Genomic DNA, 24,984 nt, shown 5'->3' with positions numbered 1-24,984 from the left:
TATTTTTTGCACACTGTTTCACTGTAAGGTCCCGCTCCCCAAATGTGTCGAGCTCCTCCCTTTATCCCAGGCAGATCCTGAGGATTAAACTAAAGCTCAATATTTACCCTTCTAGTGGGGGGCAGAGCATTTATTCTCCTAAATGTTTCTTCTGGGTTTTTGAAGCAGTTCTGAAGTAAGAATAATTGAGGAATGATCTCGTGTTCTTTGCCGCGTCTCAGCTGAGCGCATTCATGCTCTTCTCAATTTCCCACCAGGTCAGCGTTTGTTTGGGGAGACAATCCTGGGGCTGACCCAAGGCTCTGTGTCAGACCTGCTGGCTCGCCCCAAGCCCTGGCACAAGCTGAGTCTGAAGGGAAGGGAGCCCTTTGTCCGCATGCAGCTGTGGCTCAACGATCCCAACAACGTGGAGAAGCTGATGGATATGAAACGCATGGAGAAAAAAGGTAAAAGAGCAGAGTGCTGACTCACACCTTCCCCTCTTCAGCCTGGCTTTAGAACCCTCCAGAAATAGTGGAGAGGCAGCATTGATCCACTGGTATGAGGCTTATGCAAAAGGACTTCAGCACAGGTTTTTTTTTTTGAGCTTTTATTTGATGCTTGCTCAAGCAGATACATCTCAAAATAAAAGGAAAACAAACACACAACTGTGACGGTGTTCACAGGGGTCTGAGGATGAGGGAAGAGACGAGGATCTGACTCCATGTTTCAGAAGGCTTGATTTATTATTTTATTATATATATTACATTAAAGCTATACCAAAAGAATAGAAAAAAAGATTTCATCAGAAAGCTAGCTAAGAATAGAATAAAAAAGAATGATAACAAAGGCTTGTGGCTCGGACTCTCTGTCCAAGCTAGCTTACTGTGATTAGCCATTAATTAGAATCAACCTACATGAGTTAATCAAAATTCTACCTGTTGCATTCCACAGCAGCAGATAACCATTGTTTACACTTTGTTCTTGAGGCTTCTCAGCTTCTCAGGAAGAAAAATCTTAAGGAAAGGATTTTTCATAAAAGATGTCTGTGACACACAACAAAAAGCCAACCCCAAACCCTAAATATTCACCAGCTGCTGGGGAATCATTGCTGCTTTCTCCTATAGATTAATTACTGAGGCCCTGGTGTATCACTGATAACTTGCCTTACCAAATGAGAAATGTGGGTTTGGGTTATTAGTTAATAGTGCTGCAGCTGGTCACAGATGTTGGGCTGGAAGAGCTGAGCATTGATTCCTGGGAAAGCTCCTTGCCAGTCCTGCACTGATGGCTGCTGGGAGGAGAGAAAAATGCAGCCTTTATAAAAGGCTGTTGCAGAATAATGATATTTGAAGCCTTTATAGGGAGGGGTAAGGTGATTGTGTTAATAAAATAAAATCTGTGTTATGCTCACATAAAACAGGGTCATGGGGATGGATCTGTGAGTGCTCTGAGTTGTTACTGGGTGTCTTAGTAGGAAGTACATCCTGCAAATTTATCCAATTCTCTCCATTTTAAATTCATCACTAAAACCCAGTGGTTATGCAAAGCTCTGTTTTTAGTATGTTCATGTGATTTTACAAGAGAGACTCGTGGGCTGCCATTATCAGCAGTTAACTAATTAATGATATATACATCTCTGGAGCTAGCCCTTAATGATATTAGCACAGACATCATTAATCGTGTACACTGCAAGCTCTGCTGTTGACTGATGTTCTGAAAGCATTTACACATTTGATCAAGAACTTGGTGATTATATTTAAAATTGCAGTGAGGGAGCTTCTGGGAAAATTACACTCTTGCAGGCTTTTTAGAAGAAATTCAAGCCCTTGTGACAGTAACCAGTATAAAATAAAGCAGTGCAGTATCTTAGCACGTGGATGATCTTCCATGGGGAGTAAAATCCACTTGGGTTTCCCACTTACAACTGTAAACCAAAGGGAATCATGAGGAGTTTTGCTGCATTAGAAACATGGCAGGAATAAAATTGTCAACTAGCTGGATTTTTATAGCCTCACAGAGAATATTGCCCATAATGCAGCAAAATAAAATAAAAATAATTTAAAAGTGGTACTGACAATATCCTTTCAAAACGATTTTCTAAACTGGATTCTTATCAAATAGTGAGCAATACATATGGCCTGTAGATGGCATCTGAATAGAGATAAGGCCATAAATCATTGAGACTCTGCTCTGAGCTCCTGAACTGTGCAAGTACTGTCCTCAGAGCAGTCTAAAGTGAATTCAGCCCTGTATTTTCTACAAAATCCTTTCATGCAGGTAAGGATCCTGTGATTTAACCTTTTAAATTGCTCCAGAGCCACATTAAGAATTTAACTTTCCCTTCAGCTAATGTCAGTTAAAGAACAATCCGACTGGGTCTGCTTCCAGTGAAACATTATTATCAATTATTTCTCTGCCACATTTTATTAAGGGAGTAAATTAATAATTATGATAAAGGTGAACTGCATATCTCTTTTTTTTTTCCTGTTCCGCCAGTCTGAAGTTTGTGCTATAAATGTCCCTTTTAAGAGGTTCTGAAAATTTGCAATGTACACTAACCAACCTCTTTGGAGGGAGCTGGGGCTTCGTGCTCACCAGGCTGAGACATTTGCACACCTTTCCTGCCTTGGAAATGTTCATTCCTCTCATAACCTCGGGGGTGTTGGGCTGCTGGAGCATCACACTCCTCACAGAACAGCACTGCTGTCAGGAGAAAATTGAATTCCCTTTATTTCCCCATTATTTCACTTTTTAATAATCTTGTTCAATACCACATAAGGTAGAAATTATATTAAAAGGGGCTCTGTTTTATCTCAGTGGGCAGCTGTGCAGTGGTGTCTGTGGCATCCATAGCTGGGCACACATGGATTGAGGGAGGAAAGGTGGAATTCATGCAGCCTCAGACCCAGATCCAGACCTTTGCCCAAATTACAGCTGGGTTTCCTTTTTTTCATCTGTCTCCTGAGAAATGGAGACTGGTCACAGACAAAAATCAAACTTCTCCAAAAATAAAGTGTGTTTGCAGCTTGGATTCCAGTTTGAGCGTTGCTGTCACTGCAGATGTGCTGAATGATCTCCTTACATTGTCTGCACGTAGCACATATGTTTAAAAATAAAAATAAAAATGGAAAAGCTTTTAAAAATGTCATCTAAGTTTCCAGTGACCAGCATTAAAGCCAAAAGTCTGAGTCCTAGTTCTGCCTTTGGCCCAGTGGAAGTTTTTCGTGATAGTAGATTGTCCTCCAGAAAACAATTGCTCTGACAGAACAGTGGGAATCCTCCTCTTTATTTGTATTTTAATGAAATATGTGCTTATATATCATTTGTTCCATTCACATGAGAGCATCCCAGCTGAGCCAGTGCACCTTGTGTGATGCCAGTGTGAGGTTACAGGAGCAGAGGAAGGAATGACATTTTTCCCAAGCTCTCACAGCTCCAGATTGTCCTTTGCTGCTTTAGACAGGAGTTTGCCCTGCCAGAAATCCCATCCTGTGGAGAGCAGACAAAGGGAGATCCAGCCCATGCTGATCTCCTGCTGACTCAGTGACCTGGCCAAATTCCAGAAACTCCAGTCGGAGGTGGTCTGAGCCCCTGTCACATCTCCCATGCCAGGTTCTGGTTTGTCTTGTGGCCTCCTTGAAGCTGCTTCCATTGCTGAGGTGATGGATGTTGTCCTCCAGCCTCTTGGTTCTGCTATGCAAGGAACCAAGGGAGCTTTGGCTGTAGTTTGCAGGTCAATGCAAGTTGGAAATAACACCCAGGAAGGAGTTTTGAGATTAAACACCTTATAGGAATATGAGATTATCTTGCTGGAATTATTAATTCCATGGTTGAAGATTGGAACAGTTCCTTGAAGACTGCAATAATAAGGCCAATGGGTCATCTTGAAATAATGCAGAATTTTGCAGTTTTACATATGGTTGGAACAACTTAAATAGGTGGATTTTTAAAGGAGATTTATTTTAAAAAACCCACTTTGTTTTTTATGGTTATTTCAAACGTGTGCAGGACTGTATCATGTCAGAGTGATGGATCACGAGCAGCTCATGTTGTGTTCCATATCAGTGATCTTACACAGTAGGCAATCCTCAGGTAATCTGTCATATTCAGGAAAAACAAAATGTGGGCCATGCAGATACCCCCAAAGGTTAGAGTGTGTGTTCAGAATTCACTGCCATGATAGCAAAGCCACGGTGCCAAAGGTCCCACTGGAGGCACCATGGAGAGGGCAGGAGCTGGAACCACTGGAGCCAGAAAAGCCAGCCAGGCCTGGAGGGAGCCCTGCCAGGAGGCACTGGCTGGGGTTTGAACACTGCAGTTTATTTGGTTGCACTGATTTTTTATTCACTGTGCAGCCTCAGCCTGAAGGCAGAGCTATGGGGAGAGAAAAATTGAATTTTTGAAGAATTTGGTTGCTGACCATTGTAACTGGCCCCACAGTGTCCCTGGCTCCAACCAGAGCTCCTGGCTCCTGGAGATTTAATGCCTCCTGGATTGATGTCAGACTGGTGTAATCTGGAATTTAATATCCAAGGTTATCAAATTTTAGCTCTTGAATACGTAAACTCTTAAATATCTGGAAGGTATTTAACAGCCATTAAATATTTTATTGACAAGATTCATCTATATTTGCTGTTTTCAGCCCCCTCATTAGCAATGCTTGTGCATGATACTGCCAGGTGCAGTAAATCCCACCTCCCCATGCCCAGTGTAAATCAATCAAGTCAGTGACAGCCTTTGCTGGGACTCCTTCCTTGTGGAATTTGCCAGGATAATTCATTCCCAGTCAGGGAGGAAGGTCAGTGGCAGGATCACAGGCTCCTGCCATCAGCCTCACCGAGCCCATCAGTGCAGGCAGAGCTTTCCTAAAAGTGTCTGTGTTTTGGAAGGAGCTTTGTGTAGGGGAGGAGGGTGCTGGGGGCTGGTTTTCTTTCATAACCTGTCCCTGCCTCAGCAGAGAGCTGTAGGGAAAGGCAGCAAACGCCTGATGGTGGTTCAGCCATCGCTGGCATCTCCGGGCTGCAGGCGCCATCGTGTGTTGGAGGTGGCTGGGAAGGCTGGGAATGCTGCAGCTCCGCTGCCACAGTCGTGTTTGCCTTCATGTCAGAGACACCTCCGTGTGCACCTCAAGTGTTTCAACCACCAAACCCCTTTCAGTCAAAACCAGGCACAACTGTCCCAGTCAGGGCCCTGCGTGGGCGTTCGCTCCTCTTGGAGGAGTGAATGTGAAATGAGTCGTGTGAACTGAACCCTGTCATTCATGTCCCACGTTCATTGTAAAGGCAGGAAACTCTGGCAGGTTTCCAGCTGACTTACCCTCTTTTCTTCTCTTTCTGCCTCCTGCATCCTCCCCTCATTTGGTCTCTGGTGGCACCTCATCCTTCCCATCCCCTCCCAGCAGCCCATCCCTGCATCCCCACCTGTGGTGTGGCAGTGTTCACAGGGGTCCCAGGATGAGGGAAGAGATGAGAATCTTGACTCCATGTTCAGAAGGCTGATTTATTATTTTATTATATATATTATATTAAAAGAAATATTATTTTATTATATTATATTTAAAGTATTATATATAATATATATTATATATATTATATTAAAAGAAAAACATATGTGGTATATATTATATATATTTGTTATATCATATATTATATTAAAGTATATATACTATATTAGAATATATATATTATATTATATTATATTATATTATATTATATTATATTATATTATATTATATTATATTATATTATATTATATTATATTATATTATATTATATTATATTATATTATATGAAAATCATATATTAAAACTATACTAAAAGAATAGAAAAATAATTTCATCAGAAGGCTAGCAAAGAATAGAAAAGAATGATAGTAAAATCTTGTGATTGACCAAAAAGTCCAAGACAGCTGCTTCCTCTGAAAGCTCTGCAGACCCACCTGCCCCACACACCTGAGTGGGATGTTCTGCAGCTTCTGACTGGTCCCATATTCCCTCCTCTCCCCATAAAGGCAAAAAAACCCCACTAGGGCAAAAATCTTGGGATGTTTTTAAAGAGAAAGAGGAGGGGAATCTTGGAGTTAAGTGTTAAGTTAATCTTGGAGTTAAGCTGGACTGTGACTGGCCATTAATTAAAAACAACCACATGAGACCAATCAAAGATGCACCTGTTGCATTCCATAGCAGCAGATAATTATTGTTTACATTTTGTTTCTGAGGCCTCTCAGCTCCTCAAGAGAAAAGATCCTAACAAAAGGATTTTTCATAAAATATGTCTGTGACACCCACCTGCCGTCTCCATGTTTATCCCTCATCTTTCCCTCTCACAGCAGCAAGTTTCCACCCAAGTTAAAAAAGACCCTGATAGATAAGAATCCATTGATTCTGCATTTGTATTTAGCCCCCTGTGCCTCTCTTTCAGCCTACATGAAGCGGCGGCACAGCTCGGTCAGCGACAGCCAGTCCTGCGAGTCCTCGTCCGCTGGCATCGACTACAGCCAGGGTGCCAGCCCCCAGCCCCAGCACCAGCTCAAGAAGCCCAGGGTGGTGCTGGCACCAGAGGAGAAAGAAGCTCTCAAACGAGCCTACCAGCAAAAGCCATACCCATCACCAAAAACCATTGAGGAACTCGCCACGCAGCTCAACTTGAAAACCAGCACCGTGATCAACTGGTTCCACAATTACAGGTGAGTGACCTCTGCTCCTCAGGGAGGGCTGGGCTTGGCTTTGGCAGGTGCTGCTCTGCCTCAGCAGACTGTGCTGGGTGCTTGTGCAAAACAAGCAGCTCTGACAGCAGGGAGGTTCTCACTAACACAGTGCTAATGCTCCAGACTAATTTTAAGTCATCCCTGAGGAGCAGCTGTACTCACATATTGATGTGAGTGGTGCTTTTAAACAGAAAGTCTGGCTTTTGGGGTGGGCGTGGATGTAGAGATGTCCACTGATGAATATTTATAAAGGCACTGCAGCAGGCCAGGCTGCTCTGTCTGACTCACATGTGCACACGCACAGACACGTGTGGGGTGTGTGGTGGGTGTTGTCCCTGGGTCACTGGGTGGGGGGGACTTGGAAATGTCCTTTATTGGATGCCATCAGAATTGCCCTGCTTTCATTGTGTCATTTTTATGCATCAGAAGGAAAAAAAGGATTTTCTTTTAGGTCTTGAGTCACCCAGCTCTGAAAATAGGCAAGGTGTTTGTGCTGTGTTTCTGGGAAGCTTCATGGAGTCCTGAAGGACACAGAACCAATAACCCTGAAGTCAGATGTGGCCACAGAGAGGGACTTCTTACAAGGAAGGGCCTGGAGTGCCAAGACAAGGGGAAATGCCTTTAAACAGACAGAGAACAGGGATAGATGGGATATTGGGAAGGAATTGTTCCCTGTGAGGGTGGGCAGGCCCTGGCACAGGATGCCCACCCCTGGATCCCTGGCAGTGCCCAAGGCCAGGCTGGGCAGGGCTGGGAGCACCTTGGGACAGTGGAAGGTGTCCTGCCCATGGCAGGGGGTGGAACAAGGTGAGCTTTTAGGTCCTTTCCAACCCAAACCACTCCAAAATTCTATGATTTATTTCATTAGTATGATTAAATCATTGACTCCCACTCAAACAAAATGTTGGTCTGTTCAGTTCCTCTCTCATTTGAGGAGAAACCTTTTCCACATCTGAGCCCCTGAAGCAGGTTTTGGCCTAGAGACAGTGATAAAAAGAGACAAGGCTGGAATAGCACATAAGAATTATAGGGATTTGAATAAACATATTATCAACTGTGCTTGGGATTGGAAGTCCTAATTAATGCAGCAGACTTTTCTCCAAGAAATTTGTGCTAATGAATATTGAACAGGTATAGTTAAGCTACCAGATTTAATACTATTCTGCTCCTTCACTTGGAGCCAGTAATGTTCCTAATTAGTCCAGATTGCTAAACTTGTTTGTTTTTAAAAACTGCTAACATTTAAAGGGTAGTTTTTCACTTTAGCCCTTCTCAGCTTTTACCAGAGAAGTTGCTGAAGCAAAAGCAGCAGAGTTTAATGAGCTATCTCAGAAATATTACACACAATAGTTAAATAATGTTTATAGTAAACAATAAAAAATTTTTAAAAAATCAAGTAATCATATTTCCACTGGATTTCACTGCCTTGAATTCAGTACAGATGCAGACTCTTTTCACTGCTCAGAGTTCTCCAAATGCAGGCCTCTTCCAATTCCCACTTGCAGGCAATTATACACAAGTTGGAGGGATGCCTATGAAAATATGTTCCTTTCGTCCTGACAGCAAAATGTGCTGGTGGCAGTGTCACCTCCCCCTTGTGGCAGTGTCACCTCCCCCTGGTGGCAGTGTCGCCTCCCTGTGGTGGCAGTGTCACCTTTCCCTGGTGGCAGTGTCACATCCCCCTGGTGGCAGTGCCACTCCCCCTGGTGGCAGTACCACTCCCCCTGGTGGCAGGCATCACCTCCCCCTGGTGGCAGTGTCACCTCCCCCTGGTGGCAGTGTCAACTCCCCGTGGTGGCAGTGCCACTCCCCCTGGTGGCAGTGCCACTCCCCCTGGTGGCAGTGTCACCTCCCCGTGGTGGCAGGCATCACCTCCCCCTGGTGGCAATGTCACCTCCCCCTGGTGGCAATGTCACCTCCCCCTGGTGGCAGTGCCACTCCCTCTGGTGGCAGTGCCACCTCCCTGTGGTAGCAGTGTCGCCTCCCCCTGGTGGCAGTGTCACCTCCCCGTGGTGGCAGTGTCGCCTCCCCCTGGTGGCAGTGTCACCTCCCCTGGTGGCAGTGTCACCTCCCCGTGGTGGCAGTGTCACATCCCCTGGTGGCAGTGTCACCTCCCCCTGGTGGCAGTGTCGCCTCCCCCTGGTGGCAGCGTCACCTCTCCCTGGTGGCAGTGTCACCTTCCCCTGGTGGCAGTGTCACCTCCCTCGTTAGCAGATCCAGCCCAGCTCCAGCCGCACCTTCCCCAGAGGAGGCGCTGACAGCCGGCACAAGCCCAGCCCTGCACACTGGGGCAGCACAGGGCTGAGCTCTGAGGGCTCTGGGCCTCTCCCGGATGTGCTGCTGGGACACTCCAGGGCTTTCAGAAGCTGTTTCAAGCCTGTCTGGAGCCCTGGGTGCCCTGAGCAATGAAAACTCAAAACACAAACCTGGTTTTTGTTCCCCTTGACAATAATTTTCTTAGCTGTCATGCATGGATTTCTGTGAAATCATGTGGAGGGTGTTGCAGTAAAGGGACAGGTTCCATGTTCTGTGAGGGGAGCAGGGCCTGACTGTTGTGCTGATCATACGTTACAAGAAATGGGTGGTCTTTATTTCAGTCTTCTCTAGGCCACACTTAACTTTATTTATCTCTTTCATACTCTCCCTCAGCCATTTCTTTTCCAAACTGAATTGTTTTTTATACAGAAGCAGTTCCACATCTCTCACCATCTGCTTGTGCTTTAATACTCATTTTTCTGTAGCTTTAGATAAGGGAGGGCACAGATTTGGACAAGTTTGTCTTGCTGTGTCTTGGGAATCCTGCTGTAGTGATGCCTTTCCTTTCAGATTCAGCCCAAATCTCACTTTCCAAAGGTGGTTGCTATAGCAGGATCTACCTTTATATCCACCAGATGGAAAGTCAGCATTAGCATTTATTTCCTACAGCAAAAAGAAACGCTGGAAAAAATATCCTCAGCAGGCAAAGAAATAATTCACTTCAGAATATAAATGGGTATAAAGGATTTTGACATGTCTGCAAGCTTCTCCAAGTCTATGGCTTTGCATTCATACCAGTCACAGAGCTCTCAGAATATACAATGAATATCCCTTGCTTTGCACTAGTGAAGCACATACAGGACACATCAGAGGCTCTGATGTCTCAAGAATGGTACAAAAAAGCAGGAGGGAGGAATTTCTATCCCACTTCACCTGTGGAAACTGGCACATAAACTCAGTATGCCACAGAAATTATACTATAGACACATCAGGAATGAAACCAGACTTTCTAGAATTGTAATCCAGCACTCCTGGACCCTAAATTCTGAGTGTCTTTTTCAATGAACTCTACACAGTGCTGGTTCTGATGTTGCATGAAGGTTTGTCTGGGGAGCTGCAGCAAACACCCAGGAGATCTCTGATGTTTTTTGTTCCACGGCTGAAATCCAGCAGGGTGTATGGATGTCAAGGCCAACGCCTTCCCAAGAGGAATGCTCTCTGCAATCCTCTAGCTGCTGCCACCAGGTCATCTTTACCATAAGAATTTAATTACCATGTTAATCAGGAGCCAGACCAGATTCCAGCAGCAGTATATTGGGTGTGAATTCCAGGGATTTCCACAGACATGGGTTTGATGTTTGCAGGGCTGTGGTCAGATTCTCAGTGAGGTTCAGTACCTGCTGGAGCTGAGGTATTTTAAATGCCATGCAGGCACAGAGCTCTTACAGCCTCCTCTCAGGCTTGGGGAATGTTACAGAAGCACCATGTTCTGGATCAATGTCCATGCAGGGAGATTTTAGGCATAAATAGAGCCTGATAATCAATGTTGCAGGATGCCTGCAGTTAATGGTAATAGAAAATTAATGTTAGCACCTGTGGGCTTCTGTTAGGTGAGTAATATTCTCCTAGGGAAAATTACAGACTCCCTAAATCCTTCAGAAGTGTGGAGTCAGCGAGTACTGCTGAAATACTCTGTTGCATTTCAAGTAAGTCAATAAGATCAATAGCTTCAAAAGCAGTATTCAGGTGGTGTTCTCCATTTAGGTGAATGTTTTTTTCCATTGTGTGCTGTCTTCCACAGCATAGTTAAGGGAAAATAGAAAATCCTTACAGCCATCAGTGCTGGGACAGCGTGTCACTTGTGGTTTGCAGCCCCTTGGCAGTTCCCTGGGCCTGAAACCAAGAGGTTTTTATTTCACTCTGAAAAATAGTAAGTTCTGGTAAACTCTCCCCAGGCCTGTGGTCCCATCCCTTAACATGGATCGTTGGAGCTCCCTCTTGGTTATAAACTAGGAATTAAATGGTCTTCATCACTTCTCCTATGGATGTAACAGGACAGAGAATAGAATAGTCTAGAATAACTCCCTAACCTGCAGAAAAGTTTATCTAGAGAGGTATTAGGAAGTTCTAGGCTTAATAATGGAGCTCTGTGCATTGTGTTTGAAGGTATTGCATTTGAAATAAGCAAGCATTGTTTTAGCCAAAGGTATGTGGACAGAACTACTGTCAGTGTGCTTTTGCTTTGTGTGATTGGTCAAAAAACTTATAAAGTAAGTTGTAACATTGAGTTCTTTGTCTGCTGCCTGGGATGTGAGCTGATAGCATCTTCCCATTGTCATAACCATGTAATGAGGCTGATGCTGGAAAATCAAACAGCTCAAGGCACGTTCCCAGCAGTCCCGTCCCGTTGGTGATTTGTACACAGACCCGCAACAGCCTCGCTGCCTCCTCTGAACTCTGAACTCACCCCCTGTCCCTCTCTCGCAGGTCCCGCATCCGCCGGGAGCTGTTCATCGAGGAGATCCAAGCCGGGAGCCAGAGCCAGGCCGGGTCGAGCGATTCCCCTTCGGCCAGAAGCAGCAGGGCGGCGCACAGCTCCGAGGGGGACAGCTGCGACGGCGTGGACGCGGAGGGCCCTCCCGAGGGGAAGCCGAGCGGCCCGGAGGCGGACGAGTTCAGCAATGCGGCCGCCAAGTCTCAGGGAGGGCCCGCCGAGGCGGCTTTCGAGGCGGGGGAAGAGGCACTGCGAGGAGCCAGGCCCTCGGAGAGAGCGGAGCCCGAGAGCCTGGAGGACACCGACGACGAGGGCCGGCCCAGAGCGGCGCCGCGCCAGAGCTCCCCGCCGGCACCGCAGCAGCGCCAGGGAGACGCTCTGGAGACACTGCCAAACTCTGCCACGGAAGGGGATGCCTCTACCTCAGCTGCCTCCACCTCAGTCCTTACGGGGGAGAGCTCCTACAAGTCAAAAGAAAGTTCAGAGAAAATCTCCAGTGTGCCAAGTACGAGCTCGACGCCGGGCGCAGGCTCGCAGAAATCCAACTCTCTGCAGAGCTTGTTCGGCTTCTCGGAGGCGGCGAGCTCCAGGAACACGCGAGACAGCTCCCTGAGGAAAAAGAAAGCGGCCAACTTGAACAACATCATCCATCGCTTGGAGAAGGCCGCCAGTCGGGAAGAGGCCGTCGAGTGGGAGTTTTGAGATTAAACTGGCCCAACTCGGGAGAGCTGGGAAGTCAAACTGGACCTCTACTGGTTTTATTGTGTTCGCACTTAACCGCCCTGCGGGCCACAGGGCAAAAACGCCATAGGCCAAGGTGCATATAGAAATCGAAAAAAAAAAAACAAAAAAAAAAAAAGAAAAAAAGGAGCGTTAAGCCCAATTTATGTTTGTGTTTTCGAGGAAGAAAACTGAAATGTGTAGTCAAGCTTTTTTGTACCCTGAAGTGTTTTTATTATTGCCCTAAGTGATTTCCACAATTTCTGGAATAACTCATACAGCTTTGCCTTGTGCCCTCCTCTTTGGTGTGGGGCTTTAAAAAAATGAAAAACAGGAAAAAAAAAAAACTAAAAAAAAAAATCCTTAAAAAAAAATCAAACCCACATATTAAAAGGGGGCTTTTTATCTGCCATCTAATGGCTACAGAGCGATAATACACTATTATCTTCTTAAACCAGGAAAAAAGGGGAGATTTTTCAAGAAAAAGAAAAAAAAAGAAAGTTTTTTGTAGCTGTTCAGTTGCCACTAAGAGATTGCACAGTCAACCGACTCTAAACACACTAGTTTGGATTCCTACATATTTTCAAGAAAAGAAAAGAATCTTGTTGTTTGAAACTTTGAATTAAAAAAAAAAAACACATTTACTCCACATATTTTTTAACAAAACAAAAAAAAAGTCACATCAGGAAAATATCTTAATTTGTGGTAGCTGACTTAGTGTTTTCTTGTAAGTGAAATAGAATATTGACACGTAGTGCACATTGTTTCATAGCTTTAACTGATTCTGGTCTTTTGCAGCCCAGAATTTGTTTAATACACTCCATTTTAGGCCAAATCAGGACAAAAAAAAAAAATCTGAATCTAGGTATTTTATAATCTGCTTTTTAACCTCTAACCACAGAGCACGCTGATCAGACCTCATATCTGGGAGGTTTAGGAGACAACTTAGAAGCAGCATGTACTTGATCATTTCACTTGGTTCGTAGTGTACAGGATTTCCTTTCAGCAAAGACAGATCGCTCCAAAAACGTTGGCCAGTAACATTTCAGCCTGCTACTTGGGGGCCCAGCCCGTATCCCCAACATTCAGCTTACCTGGAATCCTTGGGAATGCATTCACGTGTCCGATTGCTGTCACACACCACTAAGAGGGACTGGAGCTGCCGCAGACCCAGCCCTTTTCCTGCTGTTGGTGGCCATTTACTGACTCTCTTCCCACCACGAGCACTGATTTTAAATATGTTTTAGTTGTGGGAAGCTCCTTTTTTGTGTGGATAAAGAGTACATGGCAATGACCAGACGGGCTCTCACCGGGGTGGAAGCAGCCCAAGCTCGAAACCAAAACCTTCGTGCTCTCGAGTCCCAGTGCAGCCCGTTCTGCCCTGCAGAAATACAGCCTTTTCCCATTACTTTATGCACAGGTTAGGGCTGATCAAAGTACAAATCCAATTCTAACTTGTCTCTAACTCCTCCTGTTGTCTATATGTATATGCGTGAGCATAGAGGTGTGTGGAAGGATGTGTGTGCGTGGGTGTGTGCGTGCAATTTTATACGTCTGTGTATTTTCTTACGTACTTGTGCACACATAGAGTGCATTACTGCCACCTTTTTTCAATAAGCTGTTTTATCAGTTATGGCTTCTACAAGTTTGCTAATTTAGACTCCTTTATTGCCATATCTTTAAAACTAACAATAGATGATTTCGGAATATATATATATATATAAATATATATATATATAATTTTTTTTTGCTTATTTATAGGTGCTGTATTTTATTATCTGATTGTTAGGAAGGGATGAAAGGGGGCAAATATTCTTTAGAGGGATAGACTGCCGGCAGTATTGGGTATAATTTACAAGATGTAGTTGTCATACTGTATATTATTGATTGAAGACTTTTTTGACCGTATTGTGTATCATTGAACTTTTGTCTTAGGTCAGCATCTTTTTGATGACACTTTAATGGTGCATTCATTACTTCTTAAGTTTAATTAATATTACTTTTCTGATTTTGGGGGAGGGAGGGATGGGGAGAGGAGTTCCGACTTTAAAGGTATGTTCCCAATATTACACCTCAGTGTGCTTGTATTAATTCATTAGTAGGATTTTTGACTGTAAGATGTGAAACCACATTTCTTGCATGATGTTTTAGAACTTATGTATTTCATTTACAGTCTCTTAACATGCGACAGCAGCACTTAGCGCAAGTTTTCACAAATTTAAGAATCAGTACACTAAAATCCATCCTTCTCATGACTAAGGAAAGAAGGCTCTAGGAGGCTGAAAGGCAGGGATTTATTTCTGATTTTCACTGCTAGCTGTTTCAGGATTCCTCCTTGGGTAACTGGGGACTCGTGGTGCGAAACTGAAGCTGAGGAAGGGAGAGAGAGCAGCTGCCCCTTTCTGTGCTGAGCTGAGGGACAGTGGCAGTGCCAGACACCAGGGAGTGGCAGCGCTGCTGGGAGCGGGGTGAAGCCAAGGGTGACCTCTCTGTGCCTGTCCAGTGTCCTGGTGTGACTTCCAAAGCACAGCTCCGTGGAGAAGCACGTCCTGGTAGGAGTTCACGTACCTTAGTACAAGTCACAACGAACTGCGTCTCCAGCCAAGAGCAAAACTTCTGCCCAGAGGATGCAGATATTTTCTTAGGTTCTTTAATTGTTTTTAATTTTTTTCTTCGTTGTTGTTTGGTTCAGGTTGGGTTTTTTAATTAATTCTAGGCAATACACTTGCCAGTCTGTTCCTACTGTCCTTGTCTGCTGATTTGAGACCCAGGTGCTGGATGCAGTCAAGTGGTTACTCTCAGCTTTCTCCATAGTGAGGGGTTTTTTTTTTCTGTTTGATGATTTTATTTTGTTTTTTAAGTTAATATTCCCCAAACTGTTCTTGTGCCTGTGTCTATCTGATTGCATTCCATGATGCTTACTGAGAGCTCTGGCTGCATTGTACGACAGCAGAACTGTATTCACAGGTCGCACACAAATGCAGCATTTAAGGTCAATCTCTCTTCTTAATAAGCAATACGTAAGTGCCTTGAAACATATCTTCTTTTTTTTTTGGTTTTTTTTTCTTTTTCCTGTTTATTTTTGGTTTGCTTTTCAGGTTTCCACTAGTTCTTTAGGATTCTTTAGCATCTGCCCAGTTTTTAATGCTGTAATGATTTTTAAAAAGCATATCTGTAGCTTGCCCTAGAGGAAATCTTTCTTTCATAACACTAACTGTTAATTCTAAGCTCCATTATTCCATTTGAGTCATGTAATTTCGCTGGTTAAAGACAGCGTTCAGAAGTCAGAAGTCACTCCATCCTGCCAAGCGTTATCATTGGGATCTATTATAAAATTAATCAAATAAAATGCTGTCAGTATTTCCTATATTTTTGGCACTTTATTAATGGCTTAGCTCCTTTTGCTGTTTCATATTTAATGATCTGTGTTGAATGTGGATTAGCCTGCTGAGATGCTGTTGGGGTGATCTCCTGCCCAGGAGCACCCTCAGACCTGGAGCTCAGAGATGCTCCTGGGCTTTGTCCCCGTGCTTAGCCAAGGTCACAGCTGCTTTTCTGTTCCAGTGGAAAGTAGGATGGGTAGTTGAACTACTGCTGATGTTCTCGGGTTGGACATGAGTTACCTGCTGGTGTTTCTGGCCAAGGCCCCCCAGTTTAGAGGCTGAACTTACACTGCAGGGTGTGAGAGATAGTTGGGATCAATTTGGAACTCACCCTTAGGAGGAAAATGTGCTTTGGAATAACTTTTTTTTTTTTTATTGTAATTCAAAGGATAAAAAGTTGAAGGAGAAGAAGTGCCAAAGAGCAGCACAGTGGCTGTCATCCCTTGGGTGCTGATTCCAGGGGAAAGGAATGTGTGAAAGGATGACATGGAGCTCATCTCCCAGGGCAGCAGAGCCCTCCTTGCTGACGTTTCTTTTCCTGATGGATAAAAGCACAGGCAGTGTTCAGGAAATCCATCATGCCAGATTCTGTTTTTCCTGAGGTTCTTTAAAAGCATTTTATTTTCTCTCTCTGTTTCCAGTTCCATGCTCTTACCAATGCTGTGCATGAAGGGCCAGGGCTGTTTTAATAGAAATAACATTTATATTGCAGTTAAATTGTTGATTTTTCTCTCTGGATGATTAGAGAAGGAAAAAGAGCGCAGTGCTTTGTTTGCTAAAAGCCAGGAAAGAGTATCCCCTGGCTGAAGGGTCATGCAATGGAATTGTCAATACACTTCCATTTTTCAGGATATAGATTTCAGACAAGAGCATTGTAGATGTTTATTGGCAGAAATGCATTTAATTACAGTTGCTTTTGATGCCATAAAATTTGACCATTTTATTTATTCATCAGTGAAATGCCTATGAATAGAGCCACCCTTTAAAGGAATCCATATCAGTGCACTCTGCCCATATCATGAATTGGTGAGTTCTTTAGTAATAAACTCCTTGCTGTAATAGGAAATATCTATATTACAGTTAAAAAGAAAAAGAAGTATGTGCCTTTCTCATTAGCTAAAAGATCTCTGCATTATTTTTATGTAACTTGTTGATATGGGATTGGTGTAGAGCAGGGGGACCATGAACACCACAGAATTCTATGCAATGTTTTCCAATCCAATTACTTAAAAGTTCCTATTTTTCAATCCTTTAACAGGAGAAATAGTAAGTTAGAGAAGTGCATAATGCTGGTGGTAATTCAAACTGCAAAGCTGATAAATTGACATAAAATAGAATTGAGGGAAATGTGACAAATTAATGTGATGAAATAATGGAAAATGCTAACAGTGGTTGCAGTCCCTACAAGCACAGCTGCTGTCAGAAGTCTGTAATCTTCCATTTTAAAATTAATAATTTCCAGTATTCTTAAGGCTTTTATGAATAAGAATGCTCCTGGCAAAAACAGGGCAGGTTAGAAACAAGGGGAAAAAATCGCATTTTGAAATTATGAGAGTACACAAAAAAAAGTAATTGGGTTTGGACACTTTGCACTTGCATCCAAAATGTTTTATTTTAGTTGAAATGCCACAGTAATCTGTGCCTTCAGCAGGGCTGTGAGAGATCAGTAGCTTGGCAGTTTGTTGCAGACTGAAAGTGGAGTGTTGACATTTTTACCTGCACATGGAGGGCACTATTTTTGCTCCATTTGTGTCTCTTCCTACAAAGGAGTTCCTGAAATTCTCTGATGTCCTCTTCACCCAGGGGATTTTCTCTGTCTTCAGCCTTGAGTGTGGCTGAGCTCCTCTTGGAGACTCAGGAACAAGAGGAGAAGGAGGAAAGTTGGTTCTTAGGTGGGGACTGGATTGAACATTCCCTAAACCGAGTCAGGGCTTTCCTGTGAGTGTGTGGCAGTTCTGCCCTGGTGTGACCAGCTGGTTGTGGCCTCTCATCCCTGAATTTAACTCACATAAAACATTGGACTGGGTCGATTCCTGTGTTGTTCTGCCGTCCCCTTTCTGCTCTGTGAACATCAACATTTTCCTTGTGTTGCATATACAATCAACTTTTCTGAGAATTTAAAAATTCTGTGCAAAGGAAAGACTTCCCCCCACCACACCCCCCCAGCAGTTTAAAGTCTGCTTTTAAATTGTAAGGAGAATCACTGGCATGAGAAGTACAAGATCTGAATTTCCTTTCTGATGTAACCTTTGTAGTTCAAAAGGGGTGTAGCAGTCCCTGTCTCCTTCACATATATTTGAGCTCTAAAATGTAGAAATATCATTTCACCAATTTCTTCTTTCCTCCCCATCTCTTTTATAGGATATATTGACTATGCCATATATAAAGTATAGTTAATAATGGACTTTATAGCAAGAAAAGCTCTTTAAACCATGCCTAGGGACGGATTTGTCCTACATGACCAGGTCATGGACTATACCCTTCCCTATTAATATGCAAGGATAAAATGGTTTTATGCTCTGAACGTGAAATTTATCCTTTTGGAGAAGATTAGCGTTAGGCCTGTGCACTTAAGTTTTCAGAAAGCCTTAAAACAGGTGTGTAAGTGGTGCCATCTCTGTCCTCAGGGATGATTCCCCCCCAGCCAAGTGGTACTGTGGCATATTTAATAGCAGTTATTAGTTATAAGGTCATTTTCCAGTTGAAGAAAGTCATTCATTGAACTTTATTAGCGAGTCCCTGGCCAGCATCCTCTGGTACAATCCACCTGCTTTTCCCAAACCTGGGCATCCATATCCATCCCAAAATCCTTGGCTCTCTGTGAAATCTGTGTTTCTGCAACTCTTGTGAATGGAAAAAACCCTGATGGGATTCCTGGACTTCGTTGTCATTGCTATTCACAAATATCTTCTGGCACTAAGTGCATTAAAAGGAAAAGCCTCCTTTTAAAAAACTAAGATTATTGTATTTTGTCCTTGTCCAGCTCTTCTATAAAGGTCAATTCTGCCAGTTTCAAGCTTGCTTTACTCACAGTGGTGTTGGGAGATTTTAGCCACAGTTCTGTAGATTTCTTCTTATTAAATCTGTTGGTTTGATCACATCAGTTCAGTTCCTTTGGACTTTGAACCAGCTGAGTGCAGAGAGCAGCTGAATCCTTTACCATAACAAAACAGCAAAGTGAATACCCCTGTGATGCCTTTGGCCTTCTGTTTGAATTCCAGAGATATTTGTAATACATGGTACAATCTTCATCCAGAGTTCTTTGCAAATGGAGAATCATGCCTGGAATTTCCTGCTGTTGTGGTGCCACACCTGATTTTTGCACAGTTCTGTGTAATTCCTGGTAGTGTCACATCAGCACAGCCTCTCTCTTAGCAGCAAGGAGAAGAGTTGTGTTCTCTTCTGTCTGTGAGGATAATTAATATGCATTTTTGGGAGTTGGGAAATGTGTCTCTGTGCATCATTCCAGGGTGGAAAAGCCCCTCTGTGTATTTAGCATTTGTGTGCTTGGTCTTAATGGTGCAGCAGAATCACTGCAGCCAAATTTGTGAAATCATTTGGGATGTAGGTGAGCAAAGGCTTAAAACGAAGATGTATTTTAATGGGCAGGGGATGCCATTCCCCACTTGTCAGATCCATTCCCTGCTGTAAAGAGGGGATTAGCCACTGGAGAGACCAGGCTGCTGGAGATGCATGGGTTTAGCTAATGAGGACAGGGGAGATCATGCTCAGAATACATAAAAATGATCCCAAGGGGCTGAGATGTGCAAGAGCCAAGGAATGGGAAAGGAGGGGTCAAACCTTGTCTGTAGGTTTGTCCTCCTGCAGGAAGTTCATATCCCAAATATTTGCACACCTGTAGTGCTCTCTCCTTTATCAATGTACAGTGGACAGTAAAGACATATTTAAAACAATCACAAAACCAGCTGATGAAATAAATTCAAGCCAAGTATAGGATTAAAGCAAGCAACTCAGCCTTGCTCTCCCTTAGCTGAAAATTCAAGTATTTGTAGGAATGAGGTAGAAATTTTCTGTTAGGCAGCTCCTCTTGGAAGGTGAGTGTCTGTGCTTTCAAGAGAATAAATAAAACTTGGCACTTGACTTGCTCTGAAGTACAATCTTGTCTCCAAGTAACTAGGAAAAATATTTTTGCAATCAGTCTTTCAATCAGACTTCCCTGGCTTTTATTAGCTTGTGTTGGACCCTTTGTGCTGTTTTGATGTGTTATTTATATGTGGGTAAGTTATTACTAGCTTTAAAAGTGTTTCCAAAGGACCTGGTTACCTCTGGATGCTGGTACAGGTGATACAGGGAGTACTTGAGCATCTGGTTTGGAAAGGAGAAGCGTGGGGAATAGGCAAGGTCACATCTGCATTGTACTTTTGCTTTTCCTTGATCAGGGCTTCCATTTCCTTCTCACCTTCTCTAGAGAGATGGAGTTCATGGGTCATTCCTTTTTTTTTTCTGTGGGAGAAAGATTTTAGTTGAGCTTGAAATGATTTTATTTTCACTCCATAGGCATATCATCAAAATCCTGTATGTTGCCACGTTTCCCATTAAGTCTTTAGGATTTGCTTCCTGAATTTGACTCTTTCACTTTCTCTACTTGGAAAGCTATGTGCCTTATTTCCTAATCTCTTCGTGGAGAATAATCTAAAGCACAGTGATCTGGCTTGCAGCATTCCCAGACTCTTTTCATTTATTTTTGGGGGGAGCAAACACTGATGGAGCATCCCAGTGTCCCAGCACTGGCAGGTGCTTGGCCCCAGGCACTGTGTGAGGAGTGTTTGTGCAATAGAAACTCTGGGGCTGTGCCTGGGGGGTTCCTGTCCCTCAGCCAGGGAGGGTGAGCTCTCCTTCAGGGCAATTCACACTCCTGGGGGGAAAGAAAATCCCTGTGGGTTCCTTCCAGCAGCTCCTGGGACAGGACTGAGCCGTCAGCCAGCAGCTGATGCTCACAGAGGTTGATGCTCACAGAGGTTGATGCTCACAGAGGTTGATGTTCACCTTGTGCTCTCACAGGGCTGTGAGTGTCCAGGAAACCCCCGTGGCAGCTCCTGTGTGCCATCAGTCACAGCTGCTGTCCCCTCCCAGGGCCCTGCTGGCTCTGGCTGAGGCTGTCCCGTCATTCCAGCTGGGATTGATTTGGGGTGTGCACTGCAGGCACCCCCAGCCCTCCCTCCCTCCCCGAGCTCGCTCTCTCTGCAGCATCAGAAGGTGAAATACACAGAGGTGCTTTGGGATTAGGACAACAATCCAAGATTTCCTATTGATGAGATTCATTTGTAACAGTTTCTTTTTTAAGGTTTGGTTTTTTTGTTGGATAGAACCACAGCAGGAATATTTACATATCATTGGTTTGGGTTGGAAGGGAACTTAAAGCTCATCCTGTTCCAACCCCCTGCCATGGGCAGGGATTCCCCACTAGACCAGGTTGCTGTCCCCTAAATGGATGTTGGAGAAAGCTTGGGATTTCCTAGAGATGGAGCAGGTGGTGTTGGCTCATAGTATCCATATCATTGTGCCCCAGTTGTGTTTTTAGAGCAATCTTTTTTCGTTTTTTTTTTTAAGAAAAAAAGTATTTTATCTAAATGCCTAATAAATAATATTATTTAAATAGTTTTAAAAATAATTTAGGACTGAGAATAAAGAAGCCTCAGAGAGAAGAGACTTAAAATATACAGAGAGAGAAAATACCCTGAGCCTCCTAGAGCCTCTACTGAGAATTTGCTAAAGACACAGAGCCCCTGGTCAGAGCACATTGCAATTAACTCACAAGTGTTCATTTAAAATGAGAGACTGGTTTCCTGTGATGTTCATCTTTGTTGGCATATGTTTGACTTTCTGAATTCAGAGCTGATTTCCTTCTCATTCAAAAGCTGGTCAAGGAAAAAAAAAATATTTAGAAAAAAAAAAAAAGGCAAACTTGTGCAGCAGCAACTTTTGCTGGTGTGAGCTCTGGAAATCCACCTTGTGCTTTATGTGTGGCACACAGGGGTGGCTCAGTTGTGCTGCTGTGTCCAGACAGGCTTTTCCCTGGCCAGGTGGCCCTGGGGAGCAGCAGAGCAGCCCCAGATCCAGGCAGGAGAAGGATGGGCAGGCTCCAGGTGTGCCATTCCCCTGGCATGGGCAGGGTAAGGATGGGCAGGCTCCAGCTGTGCCATTCCCCTGGCATGGGCAGGAGAAGGATGGGCAGGCTCCAGCTGTGCCATTCCCCTGGCATGGGCAGGATAAGGATGGGCAGGCTCCAGCTGTGCCATTCCCCTGGCATGGGCAGGGTAAGGATGGGCAGGCTCCAGCTGTGCCATTCCCCTGGCATGGGCAGGAGAAGGATGGGCAGGCTCCAGCTGTGCCATTCCCCTGGCATGGGCAGAGGGAAGGATGGGCAGGCTCCAGCTGTGCCATTCCCCCCTGACATGGGCAGGGGAAGGATGGGCAGGCTCCAGCTGTGCCATTCCCCCCTGGCATGGGCAGGGTAAGGATGGGCAGGCTCCAGCTGTGCCATTCCCCCCTGGCATGGGCAGAGGGAAGGTGCTGGATCAGCTGCAGGACACTTCTGTGGCTTGGGAAGCAAATTTGCACTTTGCCTTTCGAGGGTGTCCCACTTAAAAATGAAAAAACCATCCATCGAATTTCCCGCATCAGGTTCTTTTTCCTTCTGGTGTAGTCCAAAAAGAAACTAAAAATGAGAATAAAGAAGGCCCTAGTGTAGTGTTGGATCAGCTCTGCCAAACAAAAGGTTGTTCCTCTTGGAATACTCTATGCATTTCTGTGGTGAAAAGCATTTTCTCCCATTCCTTGCTAGAAATGCTGTGAGAATGTCACACGTACAAATTTGGACATTGATCCCAAAGCAGATGGAGGCTGGGGAGGGGGGGATGTTCTTTTTTGTTCTTTTTTTTTCTTTTTTTTTTTTTAATTGTTTCCCTCATGTCCCTTTTCATTTTTATTTTGTTTTTAATTAAAAAATTAACTCTTTGCATTTGTGCAATAACTACTTGCCATGAGAATGGGCAGACCTTGGAAATGCCCCGACTACTAACACAGCACAAGATGAACTCGAACAGAAAGTGGTGTACTTTTTCCTGAGAACTTTTTTTTTTTTTTTTTTTAATAATAAGCTCAGTTTTTACCCCAGTGTATTGTGGTGTCTTACATTTTTAGCAGTATTTTATATTTTTTCTGTAACGCACTAAGTCTTAGATGTTTTTAGAGCTTGTTTGTTATATTCACAATCACGGATTTTAAAAAAGAAAAAAGAAAAAAAAAAAAAAGATCCTCACAAAGACCCAATTGACCAAAAAAAAGAAAAAAAGTGTCATTTTTTTTGTACAAGTAGCTTTGAGAAGCCCACATTGTGTTGCTGTGACTCATCTTTTGTAACATTTTATTTCTTGGTATTTGTTTAAACATAAAAAAGTAAGAGTTTATCTGGCTGGCAGTGCAGGGCAGCGCTCCCTCGTCAGCAGAGGCATTGTTTCTGTCTTTGTTTGGTTTAGCCATAAAATGTTTGTTCTCAGCACTGTACAACGGTCCCTATATGATATGGAGAAGCAATATCACTGTATGAAACTCACACGATGTATTATTATTATTATTCACTAGCACCCTAGGTGTGATAATTGAAGTAAATATCTTTTATACAAACACAATTCCGTGTGGGCTGTCTTTTATTGAGGTGAGACCTGAGTCCAAGCAGCAAACATTTACATTGTGCTTCTGGTTTTGGTGATGATCACAGGGATGCTTTGGTGGGATTTGAGTTTGGCCAGGGGAGGAAAATTTACTTTTTGTGTATCAGTTCCTATGGGGAGCATGTGTGTGGTTCCAGTGTCTTAAATATTGAACTGTTAGATGTGCAAAATGCTCAGTGAAATCCAGTCAGTGTGAGGTGGGCACCCAGCGTTACAGACAGAAAATACATATTTGGGGTCTGAGACTGCCAAGGGGGATTGTTTTGAGCACCACAGCAACATATCAACTAATTAAAAAGGAAAAAAAAGTCAGTTACCTGAGGTTGGAAATGCTTTAGATTCAGAAATGAAAATGTCAAAGAATTTTCCCGGATATTCGGCTCACTGTTTATTTTTACAGGTCCTTTACAGGAAAATAAATTCCTCATTTAGTGCCTTATGGGATGTTCCTATAAATACTCTCAGTATTTACAGAGTGAGGAGCTTGGTAAGGAACAGATGCTGGAATCTGTCGGTGGGATTATGTTTTCAAAAGTAGTGGAAGAAATCATTTTTGGATGCTCTGGGTGTCAGGCAGAGGATGTGTGTGTGTGTCTGTGCTTACCTGGGTGCTCTCTTTCCCCTGCTCATGTCTGGTTTTTGTGAATTGAAGTTTATTTTGGGGCAATAACCTTGATTTCCACCATCTCCTGCAGAACATCCCTGACACATTTCTCCTACCAGGCTCTCCTGAGCCCCCATTTGGAGTCTCCTGTGGAACAGGAGTTTTGGGGGGCCAGGTGGGATATTTGCTGTGGTTCTGTGCTGGAGAGCAGAGTCAGGCTGGGATTTCCCACCCCACTTTGCTCCATCTTGGTGTCCAGTTGTGTCTTTGCCATCTTCAGTTCTGCAGTTGTGGGGCAATTCTCAAAATGTATTAAAGTTGCTACTGAATGCCTTCATTTCATGACAAATGTGCATTTTCTCATTTTGAAGCATCTGACAGGTTGTTCCACAGGATGGAAAGCTTCATGGTTTAACACTTTTTATTTTTTCCCCTTTAATAACTAGTCCAACTGTTGATTGCTATAAATGGTAATATTGTGTATAATTTGACCATAATTTTTTTAAAACCTGATGCTAAACAGCTAGACTTTTAAAATGCCATGCCTCAGGTAGGTTAATTTGTGTATTTGTAACCTGCACTTTCCTTCAGGTGGTATCAGCATGAAACTCCAAAATATCACAGGTGGTCATAGGCAAAGGGTGTGTTAAACTCGAGACAGCACTGAGCTGGAGAAGGCTCACAGCAGCTCACAATTTTGCATCTTGGGATAAAGCCAGGTGGTTCTCTCAAGCCTAAATCTCAAAAAGTTAATTCTGGGAAATTAGGAAGGAAGGAAACCACAAGGAAGCATTGAGAGGTCAGGAGCGGGTATTTATGGCCTCCCATATAGATAGTTGGATCTCCCACCATAACTTTATGCTTCAAAAGGATGTCAAAATTCTCTTTTTTTGAAAAATTTTATGTTGTGTGTTCCCATAGACCTTTACTGGTTTGAACTGGGACATCAGTGGGAGCTCCTGCTGGGGCTGGATGGGTGAGGTTTGCATAGGAAATGTTGGAGGGATTTGCTGGATTGATGGGAAAAGTCCTTGTCTGTGGCATTCTTAGTGCAGGAGGAAGTTCACACCTCAGTGCCAAGGTTCTGCTCCACCACAGTGAGAGCCAGGTTGAGTTTCAGTGGGAAAAGGGATATTTTTCACACGT

At 43.7% G+C, this 24,984-nt stretch overlaps 1 protein-coding gene across 12 annotated transcripts in view; it reads left to right on the top strand.

The window, feature by feature from the left end:
* CUX1 (cut like homeobox 1) overlaps positions 1–24,984 on the top strand; it is a 272,878-nt gene that overhangs the window by 227,427 nt on the left and 20,467 nt on the right. For 10 of the 12 annotated variants that reach the window (XM_074556857.1, XM_074556859.1, XM_074556852.1 and 7 more), the window contains 3 exons: positions 258–446; positions 6,402–6,666; positions 11,431–22,869. The exons of the other annotated variants lie outside the window; for them this stretch is intronic. In XM_074556857.1, coding sequence (XP_074412958.1) covers positions 258–446; positions 6,402–6,666; positions 11,431–12,139 — 1,163 coding nt within the window. In that variant the 3' untranslated portion in view covers positions 12,140–22,869. Of the gene's footprint in view, positions 1–257; positions 447–6,401; positions 6,667–11,430; positions 22,870–24,984 lie in introns of those variants that run through there. 12 annotated transcript variants of the gene reach the window in all.

The sequence above is a fragment of the Zonotrichia albicollis genome, chromosome 22 (genome assembly GCF_047830755.1).
Source record: "Zonotrichia albicollis isolate bZonAlb1 chromosome 22, bZonAlb1.hap1, whole genome shotgun sequence".
NCBI lineage: Eukaryota > Metazoa > Chordata > Aves > Passeriformes > Passerellidae > Zonotrichia > Zonotrichia albicollis.
Note: the sequence above shows the minus strand (reverse complement) of the source record. Positions and strands in the feature narration are given on the sequence as shown.